This window comes from Neolamprologus multifasciatus, chromosome 12, assembly GCF_963576455.1.
Source record: "Neolamprologus multifasciatus chromosome 12, fNeoMul1.2, whole genome shotgun sequence".
Taxonomy (NCBI): Eukaryota; Metazoa; Chordata; class Actinopteri; order Cichliformes; family Cichlidae; genus Neolamprologus; species Neolamprologus multifasciatus.
The window spans coordinates 8,491,799-8,506,056 of NC_140450.1; the positions used below are offsets into that span (position 1 = coordinate 8,491,799).

A 14,258-nucleotide genomic window follows, 5' to 3' on the forward strand; every position below is an offset into this window, starting at 1 on the left:
AATATTCAAATTGTAAAACACCAATAAAAGAACCATAAATCAAATAACCTATAGTTCTGTTTTTGTCTGTTTTGATTCGAGTGCATTTCTGGATACCTGACCAGTTTTCCGTAAAATGGATAGGTGTCCAAAAGCATACAGTACACGTAACTCTAAATTATAAATGTAAGAGTGGCAGCTTTCTGTCTCCCTGCGTTAACCCTCTAACAGAGTGGCGTCCAGTCCTGCTACCATACACCATAACGCAACTAAGTTCTATAGGCGACCTTTTAATTAAATAATTAACAATTAATAATTACAATTAATTGTATATATAATTTTATAAGTTGGTCGGTTTAAAGAAAGTTTTATTGTACTTTCATAGTGAATACATTAAAAATAGGCTGAGATAAAAGCAAATGAACAACAAATCAAAGGAGCTTGCAAAGAAAAGCGTCTGGACTTCTTTAAGTTGCTTGAAGACATTTCACCTCTCATCCGAGAAGCTTCTTCAGTTCTAAGGTCAAATGGTGGAGAGTCCCAGATTTAAACCCAGTGGAGTATCCCCCCAAATAGGGACAAAAGGACCCCCTGAGGATCCTCTAATCACATGAGCCAAGGTGTGAAAACGGGTGTGGGTCCCAATCCGCCAGGGTTTCGGGTGAGCTCATTGTGAAACCTGGCCCCACCTTATCATGTGATTTCCTGAGGTCAGATGGCCCAGGATGTGAGTGGGCGTTAAGGCATCTGGGGAGGGAACTCAAAACTGGATTATAGATGGCAGACAGTTGGTGTCGTAAACCACCACCTCTGGAAAATGAACAAATATTAGATAAAATAAAATACAGTAATATTTATAAATGTAACTAAATTGAATGTACTGTATACAGGTAAACTAATTCCATCCACCTAAAGATGGGCGGCATTCTGCACTGATTTTCAATGTGGCATTGCTGAATGGAATCTGTGAAACAAAAACACAACATACAACCACAAAAAATAATTTTAATGCAATAGTGATTTAGATGCCAGTAGCCATTAGGCTGCTTGAACGAACAGACTGTGAGCATATTGCATAGGTTGTTGATCTGGGACAGTCCGACACGTGGGCTGGGTGAAACAATAATCAGACTCCAACAACTCCCTCTTCACTGCCCCTTAGCAATAAAATTCAGTTTGTTCGTTCGGGTTCCTTCTGACCGTTTTCAGCTTTTCCTGTGGCCATTTTTCTTCCTTAAGCGTACAATCTCCCATTGTTCGTATCAGAATATTAAGAGGGAAAGATAGTTTGGTATTCATGCCAATGCAAAGCATGGAGGTGGTGAGACAACTGGTCACGATGGCCATGACAGATTTCCAATTGGGCACAGTGTGCAGAAAGGTTTCCATAAATTCAAACATGCTGCATCACTTTGTATCACACTGTGACCTACCAGTCCATAAACACATTTTAATGATGGTTTGTAAAAACAACATTTGAAGCATTATATTTTTTCACATTTGTAGATTAGCTTCAAGATTTGCTAAAAATGTTATAAATATGAACATATTACTAGTTTGGCTTTGATATAAATAATGTAATATATAGTTCAACCAGACAATTTTCTCTAAAAACATTTAAATATTTTTCAAATATTGCATTTACCAAACCATTTGATGTGGTGCTCTTATTCATAGGTAAAGTTCTACACAGATTAGTTAAAGCCATTTCTCAAATGCCAAACTAGAAGGGGGTAGAGCAGAGGTTTGCCATAGCGACAAGTTTAGAAAAACAATCTCAGCCTCCCTGAGCAAAAAGTCACATCAACACCACATTTTAAATATTGAATAAAAACACTCAAAAACTTGGCAAAACACACCACCCTCCATATTGTTTTTAAATCTCTTGTACAACAAGGAGAGGCAATGCTCTCATTCATGTATCTGGAGACTTTAAGTACTCAATGCAAAGGCTATTATTAACACACTACCCATTGCAGTTCACACATCTCTAACACTCAAATATATGTCTATACAGGTCAACAGAAGTCCTTGCTATTGCACAGAAATACAGGTTTTTTTTCCACTGGGTACATCTAATGACAAGGCAGGTTATACAGTGACATTTTGGTTTGACAGCATAAATGTTTGTTGCTCTCAAAAAAGAAGAAAAAAATAAAAATAAAAAAAAAAATAAAAAAAAATAAAAACATAGAAATTGGTTGCATGTCAACTTCTATTGTTTCCACATATGTTTGAAGACACTCGCACCTCTCAAGCATGAAGCGAGCATGCATCTTCATCATTCAAATTTAAGTTTAAAAAGGCAACCACCTTGTGATAAGCTTCACTTCTTCGCTACCACTACATGCTTTTGAGACAACACACAAACCCTTCTTTCTTCTCGTACTAGTGCTGCGGTACGCGATATTCATAGAGGTGAAGAAGTGCCAGATGAGAGCAACATGACAATATGACAATCATGAGCACATCGACAGTAAACACACACAGGCCTAATATAAAATCTTCTCGTAAAAACATGACTGAGACACGATTTAGTGTACAGTTTTGCTCTAAAAGGCAAGAAAGTCAAATAAATATGTTTGAAGAAGCTCAATGAAGATTTCGTTTTAAAAATCCTCTTTGACTCTACTTTTTCCTCTCAGTTATAAAGCACAGATTTTTGATTAAAACAGAGGGAGAAGAAAAAGAAGATGTGATACTGACAGAAGTCTTCCACACATTCACCACTGATGAAACATTTTAAAGAGACACTGAAAACTGCAGTTGATTTTTAAATATCGCAAAACATAGAAAACAGTTTTTGTTGAAGTGTAAACATTAAATTGATGTCTGATGTCATTTTTACACGTGGACAAATTATATAAAATAAATCATGTCTGTCATACCTATAAATTGTTATCATTAAAATGTAAAAACAATATACTAAATCTCAATTTATATTATTATCATTACTGTAATAATAACTTCATGTTAACATCTGTTTTGTATAAGTGTTTTTACTGTATTGTTATAAATAGTTATATGTGTAACATCTTCATTCATACTTTGACTCCTCTCTCTTTGTCTTTAAAAGGCAAAAAACAATACTTGTGTCTCTCCCACGCTCATACATACACATTCATACATGCAAGCGTACGCCTCAGTGTGATCAAACACACAAACACATACACACGAAGCTGCCACAGTCATACATGGGATGGGGGGGTCACCAGGAGGCTCTATGTGCGATTGAGGGTCTGGAAGATTCTGGATATTTGTAGCATGACAGGGCCGGTCTCGGGATCGTTCATCCACTGAGTGCTGTTCAGAGGATTCTCCAGCATGTCTTCAAACGCTGCACATAAACACAAAGCATATTTGTGAGTTATATACTAGACCCCAAACCCACAAATCTTTCCCCTCTTCTGTCAACTGGTGAAGACAGGTAGACAGGCCTTTCTCTATGTCATATGCCTTAAGTGGACACTGATGTCAACCGCTGGTTTTGGGCTCAGTGACTTAAAGCCTAAACATTAGTGCCTTCATTGCTTCTTTATGTTTTATATATCATTGTTTGGAGCCAGGAGTGACCGTTTTTGAACAAGCGAGTGGAGTGTTGGGTTATTAGCTAACCCATTAGCTAAAAGTAACAGACTAATAAAATATCAGAACTTCACTCACCGAAACCAAAGCACAAGTCTTTGTGGATGTTTAGTATCACACAAACAACAAAACATAATATAAAATAACCATATATACAGGTGAATGAAATAAAAAGAATGATTTCACACTGTTCGAACAGTTTTCCTGGACCTCTCAGCAAGATCTTTTTCAGCTGCTGGTGGTTTTTCTGTCTCATTTTACAGAATGAGACTATATTTGAGTTCCTAAAATTACTTTAGGGGAGAATTTCCAAAAACAGGACACTACGTTGGCTTTTACACTCAATGAGACTATACCTAGAAGAGTTTTGGGATTGGTTAAACCCAGCTGGACGACTGGATTTTCCAGGATGGCTTGAAACAGTGGGCTGTTGGTGTCGATGCCTTTGTCCAGATCTTCTGGAGAAGGTTTCCTGTCTCCCAACAGCCACTCACACTGCAGGAATACACAGTAAGGAACAAAAAGGACACCAATTAAAATCTTTATGGAAGTCAAAGTATAAAATTAACTGAAAACAAGTGAAACAGGTATTCAATGTTACTGGACTTGTTGTTTTCGGAAGGTTTCAGAAATTACTGGGGGGAGGGAGCTAACTGTTAAATTTGTTTATTAATAGTAAAACTACTGACAATGTATAAACTTACCGCTGCATCCTGTTGGTTGTTATTTACTCTCAGAGCATCGATCACCTCCTTTTCATCAAAGCCCATCTCCATCAATGCAATGACTGCCTGCAGAGTTCATTAAAAAAAAACAAAAAAAAAAACACATACAGTTAAAATCCTGTCTATTCCAGCAATTCCAGCAGCTATCATGAGGACACAAAACTTACTTAATAAGATGTGAACAAGTTATGGTAAAAAAAAGAAAACTTCCATCAAAATCGAATATCACTCAAGTTTAAGTGTGGCCCTGTCCCACATAAGATAAGATAAGAAGAACTTTATTTATCCCGAGGGAAATTCTTTTGTCATACACATGCTCAATGTAGCAAGAGAGACAGAGGAACAGAGGAATAAGATATACAATAAGAATAGTAGTATACAGTAATATACAATAGGATAGTGCAAAATATAATATCAAATAACTCAAATAACATGCAGCCGATGAGAACCCTGAGAGGAGATTTGTAAAATCTGAAGTCTTGTATAAAAGCTAAAATTGCACCCACCCTTGAATCTGGCCTGAACTCCCTTTTCCTGCGGATCCTCTTGAAGATCTCTGTGAGTTCATCCTGCTTGTTGCTCTCTTCTGTGCTCGACTGGCTGGATAGGCTGCGGTGAGGGTTAGAACCAGAGGCTGAAGCAGAAGCTGAAGCAGGGGGGCCTGGGGTGGCAGCTGCCGTAGCTCCTGCTGCCCCAGAAGAGTCCTGGCCTGGTAGTGGCGTGTCCACAGAGGGGTCATCTACATGCTCAATCAGCCACTCCATAGCCTGGGTCACTGACATGCTATAAGGAGATCAGATAAAACTACAGTTAGGGTACAAAGATCAGGAACAATTCCTATGAGACCCTTTCGTGGAACCTTGGTATCAGTGCAAACTTCTCCAAAGTGCTGTCCTGCAAATTAATGCCATCTGGCCCACTGGATATGTTTTCACCATATTTTGCAACAGGGACATGTATATATATATTTATTTATATTTTCTTATTCTTTTTTTTCCCCAAATATAACTATAGATACAGCCTTACTGGTTCAGTCTCAGAGCTTTGATTGCTCTGCTCTCAGGGAAACCCATCTCAGTGAGCTGCTGGAGGGCCGTTTCATCCACCCGATCCTCTTCATCTTCATCCAACATTGCTATGAGACACAGACACACAAAGAGAAAAGATCTTTGGTTGACAGCTAAATGTTTGGAACAATCAAACATACAGAAAACCCGCACTGCCGAAATAAATGTGTGCAACTTCAGATAAAAGATAACATCTAGTTTCTAAAAAGTGCCCATTAGTATGTTTTATTTATTTATTTAGGACAGTGCATGTTAATGAACATAAATGTAAAATAAATTACATGAATGTAAACATGCCAGATTATAGCCATGGACTAATTTCCATCTGTTGTCCATAAAACATTAAAAAATAGACATAATAAGTCATAATTATGAATTTATAATTCATTTATAATAAAAACTCTATCACCAAACTCACACATACACACCATTCTATTCCCAAATAAAACATTAAAACTATACAACTTATACATGATCACACGCTTGATTTGTCCATAACCACTTTTTAACCTGTGCCTTAAACAAGTTAAATTTCGAGCATTCTCAAATGGATTGTTGTGGCTAAAATAAAACCCAATCCTAACCCTAACCACATACTTGGTAAATGTTAAAACTCAGGTGGGCAATTAATTTTCCTGAGAGAAACTGGAGAGATGAATCAATAATTTTAGAAAGATTAAAAATAATAATACAGCAGAAATGAATTCAAGTTAATGGTGCTGTGACAGACCCAGTTTTTCCACTGGAAAATGGGTTAAAGGTTTAAGGGATTTTCCACTTTACCATTTGCCTTTTTGAACAGTTCGACAGCATCAGGGTTCAAGGCGAGAAGCTTCTGTGCGACTTCAATAAGAGAAACGAGGATTTTTCTGAGCTCTGTTTGAAACTGCAACAACACAAACAACAATATACAGGGACATTAAAAATAATTACAAGTTATCAGTGCAGGTAAATTTCTCATTTACAATATTTTAAAGTATTATTGTAATTTATCTACATTTCAGTACAGCTTGTGAGCTATAGCTAAACCTCTCTTACATCTCTGATGTTGTGTTGCGTAACAGTACGGTCTGTGTGGCGTGTGGATAGGCTGGCGGTGGCTTTCAGAATAGCATCTTTATCTGGAGCTTTGTTTTCTTGTTTCTTCTGTGATGAACAGAATAAACAGCAGTTAATAAAATATATGCATGTTTAAAAAAAGGACTTCTTCCCAAAAACTGGACAGAGGACTTACCTTGTCTTCTGAACTAACGTCAGCCGTCTTTGGAGGGGTTGGTGGCGGTCTTTTCTTTATGAGCAGCAAAACATCTACAACATACATTAAACATGTTAGCGTCATGGAAAACTGTGGCAAACCACGGCAAACTGGAGAGACGCTACATACCTTTATCTTTGAGATTTTCATCAGCAACAGTTTTTGTGTCAGAGAGGACTCTTTCTGTAGCAGCATGAATAAGTTTATGATGTGTAAGGGTTTTGGGATCTTCTAGACTTCCATGTACACACTACAAATTAAGCACAAAACAAAACAACTCAGGCACAACCAGATAACTCATTGTAACTAATCACTTTCTTTGTTTTAAATATCATTCAGTTACTGTTATAAGTAGGACCAATAATGACAGACATTTGAAAAAGTTATTTAAAAGAAGAGAAAAAGGAAAAAACAAACAAACAAAAAAACCAACGATGACACATAAATTTTACAGTAATGAAAAAGCAACAAGTGGTTAACATATCTGGGTTATACATGAGAAACTAACCCTGACTAATGTGGTCACAAGCTAGTGTGCTTGTAGTGAAGTTCCCCAGACTGGATAAATGTCAGTGATGCATCAGGAAGGGCACTTTGTGTAAAAATCTATGCCAAATCAAACATGTGCTGTGGGGATCCCTTGGGAAATAAGGAGCAGCCAGAGGTTTTACTTAGCCTTGCTGACTGATGTTAGTAAATCAACAAATATCAATGTCCACTTACTTCCAAAAATAGTTTCATGAAGAGGTGAATGACTTTAAAACTGTTAAATTTATTTACTGTCAAAACAAGCAAAAAGAACAGAGTATTGGTATTGATATAAGCTATTAGATGAGTATCACGATCAGCAAGATTAGACTGTATAACAGTAGAGCCCAGGGACCTGAACCTGCCTGCTAAAGGATCCATTTTGGCTTTGCAAAGCGTTAAAATTGCAGTGAAATAATTAATTATTCAAATACTAAATGAACTTCCATTTGTTTCCTGGTGATTCTAGCTTACACAGGAGTAAAAATGCAGAGAAGGTATTTCTAGATCTATACAAGTTATATACATTAAGATGGCTGTGTATTGTAATATGGATGTAATAAGAGTAGACTTAAAGAAGTCAAGTTCCTTTCTTTCCATGCTCCTTAGTCTACCATGATCTAGATGACCAAGATCCTACACAGAAACAATGGATTGAAAAAACTTAAACACAATTTTGAAGTTGTACATCTCACAGTGTGCTAGTTATCTGCTTTGTAAATGGCCTGGTCATTAAAAAATAAAATAATTGAACTAGTAACTAACTATTTTAACTAGAAATAGTACCATCTGCTTCTGCATTCTGATAATTTTTTAATGAAAGCGGTGTACTTTGTTTTTTTAAAATATAGATTGTAGCAATGGTGCTGTTGGTCTATATGACTTATGATTAAAATGGGTCTGACACCCCTGCAACAGAGAAAGCCAGATCCTCACAACACAGTTGCAGGAACAAGCATATTTTCGAGTTTTGGTTATCAAAATAACTTTAGATCTATTTTCTCTTGATCAGCTTTAATCAATTAACTACATCAGCTCTGATATTTAACCGAAGATACAAACAGAGTAAAAACAGTCTCCCTATGTGGAGGATTAGCTGCTTTCTCTCTTTGCCTTGTCATCATAAATTCAGGATTGGTTGGGTAAAGAAAACATGACTCATCTAAAAACTCTAAGCACTGACTTTATGAAGTTTCAGAGACGTATTCATTAATTTAAGAACATACTGGGCTGACACGAAAACCAAAACTCAAACCACTACTTGAGTTTTCGCCATAGCCCAAGGAAGGAGAAGTGAAGTGAGCTGTATAATAATAGAAAGGCTAAAAAGTAGCATGCGTCTCTTAGTAGCTACTGGGACAACCAACCTGCTAAATTATAAATAGCAAAGTCTACCCAGTTACTATAAATACAGCGCCAGAGATACTGACACTGACAGTTTACGAAAGGGACATGGCACAGTGTAAAGCACCCCAGGCAGAGGAGTGACAGGTCGAAAAAAGGAAGCAAGGCAAACACAAACAAGCCAAGAAAAACCTACATGTTTCAAGCACCTCTCCTTTAGTTTCTCAACAGTCGTGTCTTCCGTGACCTCCTCCAACCACTCCGTGCCGTCCATGGTGCAGATGTGTATTTTCAGCACTTTGCCGGCAAATATTTTTTCCTCCTGCACGAACATAGCTGCAGACTTGATAGTACCAGTCCAGTGACGATAGCTAGCAGCAGTTGCTATGTGCCTATTTGGCAAGCTTGCGTGCTAACCTTAGCACCCAGCTAGCCGTCGTCTGTAAATCCACCAACAACAGAGTGAGAGCGGGCACCGACTAGCTGAGGGCCATTTGGGGGTTCCTCGGTCGGTTTTCGCTGCGGTGGTAACCGAGAAACACGTCCTCTGCAAGGGGAGTTCTTGTTTTTTCCTGTTAGCTCACAAGCAGTTACTAGCGAAAACCCTATTTTTACTGTAACGTGAACTTTGAACTCCCAACTGTACCGCCAATGCTGGATTGTGGGATGTGTAGTTCTTTTGAGTGACAGGCCCAAAAATACAATCAACCCGGTCAAGCCGTTTTTAGAAAACACAGTTACTTGCAACAAAATTATGAAACATCGTAATATTTGCTTCTTTAACCGGCACTTAAAGGATCCTCAGATCTCCAACGGTCCAACATCAAGATAACTAAAACAAAGCTGAAACTGGAATTAAAACAACAACAACAACAACGAGTTAATTAATATTAAAAATAGGCTTCAGAAAAGACGAATATCAATTAGGTTACTATATGGCAATTCTAAATGACAATATGAGGAGTGTTTTTTCTGTTTGTTTTCATTTTTCCACCCTGTCGATCGATTATATTAATACCATTTTTCTAATATAGATCGATTAAAAAATGTTGCAAAAGAGTGGTTCAAAATGCTTTAATAAATAATATATACACGATAAATCTAAGAAAAAAAGAAAGAAGGTATACTCCATTACAGGGGCGATTTTAGCCCATTTTTGGGGGTGCTTCAGCACAAACGACAATATTTGTTGTTTGTGTGACACACTATTAAAAATATAAAAAGCATACAGTACTTAATTGAGACGGAACATTTTAACAGCAAAAGTTTAGATAACCCCTCCCCCCTCCCAAAATGGTTTGTTCCAGCTCGGCTCTCCCTTGCTCGGCAGCGCCGTTGCTGCCAGAGCGATAGTGCAGCGGAGCGGAGGGGGAAGTGCTTGTATTAAAACAGGACATATTAGCTGCATTTAACCTTCATTTACTCTTTATATAGTTGGTAGGAGTCAGAACATGTTTCTTTTTAGCTGAAAAACATTACACCAGGTAACCTGCAGTGTTGAAAATGTCTTTTCCGACGATGTTTGCTACCCTACAATCCGTCCTGCTCTGTAGTAAAATCAGTGATATTTGACCGTCCCGTTGCTCCCATTGAAATTTATACAGCCTATTTAAAATCTAAAACTTAACATTATCTTGCCTGCTGTTGTTACCACTGTCCTGTTTGAAATGTAATGAGAGAAACTGGTTATTTTGTCATATGTGCATGTGCCGATATTGAACCCAAGTTACTAACTAGCTAACTGACTGGATGCAGTACAGAGAGGCAGCCTCTCTGTACTGCATACTCACTATGAGCATCATTATGAGCATCATTCATTATTCTACCGCAGTAATTAAGGTTAGGATATGGTTTTTTTAAATTTATTCCAATCCATTCTTCTTTTGCAGCATTTAAATAACCTTGATCAGATTTGATGGTTTTGTTACAGACTTTTCAAAAAAGTGTTTTGCTTTTCTTTCACAAATGTGGGGATTAAATTGTGTTAAAATGTACAAAACAATGATGTCATCTTTTGTGACGAGGAACCAGGCACAGAGAGACTTGATGAATTTAAGAATCTTATGATTTAATAAAGAAATTTGCAGACTTGCACAGAGAGGCTTAAATTTTGATGACTGATAATGGAGATGAAGTCAGCAGACGATGAGGACAGGGAGGAACAGGGGTTTAAATGCACCAAGGAGACAGTCAGAGGGAACTCGGGACAACTGGAGACATTTAAGGATGCAGGGACTGACAGAGACGGGGAAGACGTCTCATCGTGACGAGTAAAGTTTATCTTGCCTGGATGGGCAGCTCTCTGGGTGCTCAGCACCCCCAAAGCTCTGATCCTAGAATCGCCCCTGCTCCATTATTATGTAAATGTGTGTGTAACCTTAGATCCTGACAGGTGTGTTGATCTTTTACAAAAATAAGCTGTTGTAGAGTTTTATAGAAAAATAACAAAAACTATTTGCTTAAGTATCTCTATGGCAGCCAGTCTGAGCATATTGAGCATGCAGATTTCTTCTTTTTTTTTTTTTTTTTTTTTTTTTTTACGTTTTTACTTAATCATTACACAGTAAATTGAGGAATGGGTCCCACAGCTTATACCAACTATGGTATTCAGATGATTTGTTCTTCTTATGAATTTTCACGATGTTGTATAAATATTGCAGCTGTAATTCACTTAAAGAAAATTAATTATATTAAGTTTAACAACTCTCACCACCAGAGGGGGACATACTCCATACATACATACAGTGAAATAAAAGTAAGAGCCAGATCACAGGAAAATTCAGCTTTACTCATCACAGGCTAACCTAAATGCAGTGATGACTTTACTGGATTTGTACTTTATGTTTATTATAAACACACAAGCATAAAAAATAAAAGACAATTATCACTGATTTCAAGACACACAGGTGCCGTTTATTATAACAAGAAACATTTTTACAGATTGAAAATGAAAAGGGAAAATACATTTGTTGCAAATTATAGCTTTATAAAGACAAAGGAAACATATTGCAGATATTGCATTTTTCACTACAACCTAATGTGGTTTTTAAAAACAGAACTTTTTCCAAACTATACCAGAGTGCATCTCACAAAACATTAAGGTGGACAACTTGAGAACAAAACCAAGTTTTCATTTAATTGAAGTGTAACAAAAAAAACCTTTCTATCATACATAAACGTTTGCCTCAATGGATTTTTGTGTGTTCCAGAACAGCAAATAAATATCAATTTATAAAACCTCAATATTTATTTATTTTTCCATTTTTTTTATGAGAAAAACACCACCTAACAATATATTGTGCCTATTTGTATATAGTTCAAATTTATTTATGCATAAGGGACAATAGGATACAAAATATAAATTCTGTTCTGTTTTACATTTTAGAGGCTGATGATTGGTGTGACACCTATCAAAATTGCATGCTTAAGACATAAGATTTCTTGAACAAAATCTTGCTTACGAGGGACACAAGGGGCATATTTACAGAAGGAAGGACACAGCCATAGGCTCAAACTAAGGGAGAGAGAAAATGGAGATTCCTTTTCCCTCTGAACAAAAACATACACTGTGGCCGACGGGCCAGATCTCCAACACCACAGGACTCGCAGATACTCAAGCCTGCCTTAACTGCCAATCTCCAAGATGGCCTTATACTGTACAACATATCACATTCCCACTCCATTTCCACACGAGTGAAATCAAACCAAGAGGCGCAACATAATGCTGTTCCACTGATTCAAGAAATTTACATGACTCTAAAGAGTGTAGCTAAGAATCACATGACATTTATGGAAGCTCCCATATCATACAGGACCTGTACATGGCATTCATGTACTGTTAACAGTTTACCATCAGTTGATATTTCAGATGCTTACAAATAACTGAAATAACACTGAAACTTAATATGTGCTCTATAAAAATGCCCCTTAATCACGATTTTCATTATAAACAAGATTATACAAAAATATATATATATAAACATGAGAAACCATATAAAAAAGGCAAAGTCCTTAAGGGAAAATAAATACCCAGTGTGTATGCTGCGACTTCACTCCAGAAAAGAAGTACTAAAAGAAAAGACTTACTATAAAGGCCATCCACTGCCCTGCTTATGACATAACACCGTGGACCCCACAAATTTCTGTAGGCAGGCAATGCTTATAAATAAGACATTAATAAATAAAAGCATGGATGAAACACAGATGTTGCTGTTAGTATAAAAGCTTAGGAAGGTTTTTTAAAATCCCGTTTACAGCGTTGCCCTTTCTCTTTTTCCTCCAAGAGTGCCTTTTTAGACAAAAAAAAAAAATACATATGTACAGCAGCTCAGCTGGGTCTGAAGATTTTTATTTGAACTGTTCAGGTATGTGTGCAATCTGAGACTGCATGCTTGTCGGTGGACTCGAGATGCCCTCTGACCAGTCGGACATGTTGGAATGAGGAGATGAGCTGGACCACTGGTCAGGGGAGCCGGGAGAGGGTGTCAGAAAGGGGTGGTCAGGTACTTGGACCTGATGGTTTGGGGTGTTGTCAATGGGGCCCGAATAACTGTGCTGGGAGGGTGGGGTGAGGAACTGGGTGCTAGGCATTGACTGACTGATGGAGGAGGGCATAATCTGGGTCTCCTGAGGCAGGATGGTGCGGATGGGTATGGTGGAGTTGCCTGTGCCCTGCTGGAGCTCTGGAGAACTGAGCTCCCCACTGATGAAGTTTTGGGTGTTGGCTGTGTTTGAGTTCTGGTGCTGCAGCTGGATGCTCTGCTGCTGCTGTTGATGCTGCTGCTGCTGCTGTTGTTGAAGCTGCTGAAGGTTCTGCATCTGCTGCATCTGTTGAGCTTGCTGTTGCAATATGTGCGACTGTGGACCCATTCTGGTGTTCTGGATGCCCTGATATGTCATCATCTGAGTCAGGCTGCTGTTTGGGTGGCCATTATGGAGCGTTGTTGTCATCATCCCGTGCTGGCCTCCCTGGTGAAGACCTCCTTGACCACCAGAGTTGTTTCTCATTGGGTTGTACTGACCTGGTTGGCTCATGTTGCCATGCATTCTGGACAGCCAATCACACTGTCCATTCATGGCGCCCTGGCCACTGGAGACAGTAACGGGTAGATGGGTAAGACGTGGAGGCATTGGGTCAAACTGCATTCGAGCCAGCTCCTGCTTGCTTGGCATCACCATGTGGTTTACAGCCAGGTGTGGGTCAGACATCCCCTGCAGATGGTTCAGGGACACAGACGGCGACTGCTGGAAAGGTGAGGTCATCATCGGCGGTGAAGCTACATCAGAGACATAGCCATGTGGAGACTCCAGGGAGTCAACTGGAGACAGAACAGCTGAGCTATCCAGGAGGTTCCCGGGCTTCCCATCCTGGGAATTCTTCTTCTTCACCTTCATGTCTTTTCCCTCCTTGCACCCGATGCCTTTGGTGCTGGGCTTGCGTGCCTTTTTGCTCTGGCCTTGACCTTGAGGCTGGGGCTGCTTCATGTTTCCCAGGAAGCCATTAGGCGAGCAAAGAGGGGGTGACAGTGTGGTGCTTAGTGACCCTCCATGCATGGGAGGATTTCGTACCAGGTTGTACTCGTCCATCAGCCGCACAATGTCGTGATGCATTCTCTCTTGTGCAATGTCTCTGGGTAGCCGGTCCATGTGATCAGTTATTTCTCTGTTGGCAAAATGGTCCAGCAAGACCTTGGCAGTCTCATAGCTTCCTTCCCTAGCAGCCAAGAACAGAGGTGTTTCCTCCTGAAGTAAACAGAAAGGAGACAATATATTAAA

General features: G+C 38.7%; 2 protein-coding genes across 3 annotated transcripts in view; both read right to left on the reverse strand.

Annotated features, from left to right (window-relative positions):
• Nucleotides 1-964: 964 nt before the first annotated feature.
• Nucleotides 965-9,299, reverse strand: ubac1 (UBA domain containing 1). The gene is made up of 10 exons (XM_085181346.1): nucleotides 8,680-9,299; nucleotides 6,741-6,861; nucleotides 6,591-6,664; nucleotides 6,395-6,502; nucleotides 6,140-6,242; nucleotides 5,316-5,424; nucleotides 4,796-5,072; nucleotides 4,269-4,355; nucleotides 3,921-4,059; nucleotides 965-3,316 (listed from the first exon to the last, which is right to left on the reverse strand). The coding sequence occupies exons 1-10, from the start codon at nucleotides 8,815-8,817 to the stop codon at nucleotides 3,201-3,203; spliced, it is 1,272 nt and encodes a 423-aa protein (XP_085037472.1). The 5' UTR covers nucleotides 8,818-9,299; the 3' UTR covers nucleotides 965-3,200.
• A 2,065-nt stretch (nucleotides 9,300-11,364) lies between these two features.
• The window catches only part of notch1b (notch receptor 1b), a 42,186-nt gene continuing 39,292 nt past the window's right edge, over nucleotides 11,365-14,258 (reverse strand). For both annotated transcript variants that reach the window (XM_085181315.1, XM_085181314.1), the window contains one exon: nucleotides 11,365-14,225. In XM_085181315.1, coding sequence (XP_085037441.1) covers nucleotides 12,831-14,225 — 1,395 coding nt within the window. In that variant the 3' untranslated portion in view covers nucleotides 11,365-12,830. The remainder of the gene's footprint in view (nucleotides 14,226-14,258) is intronic.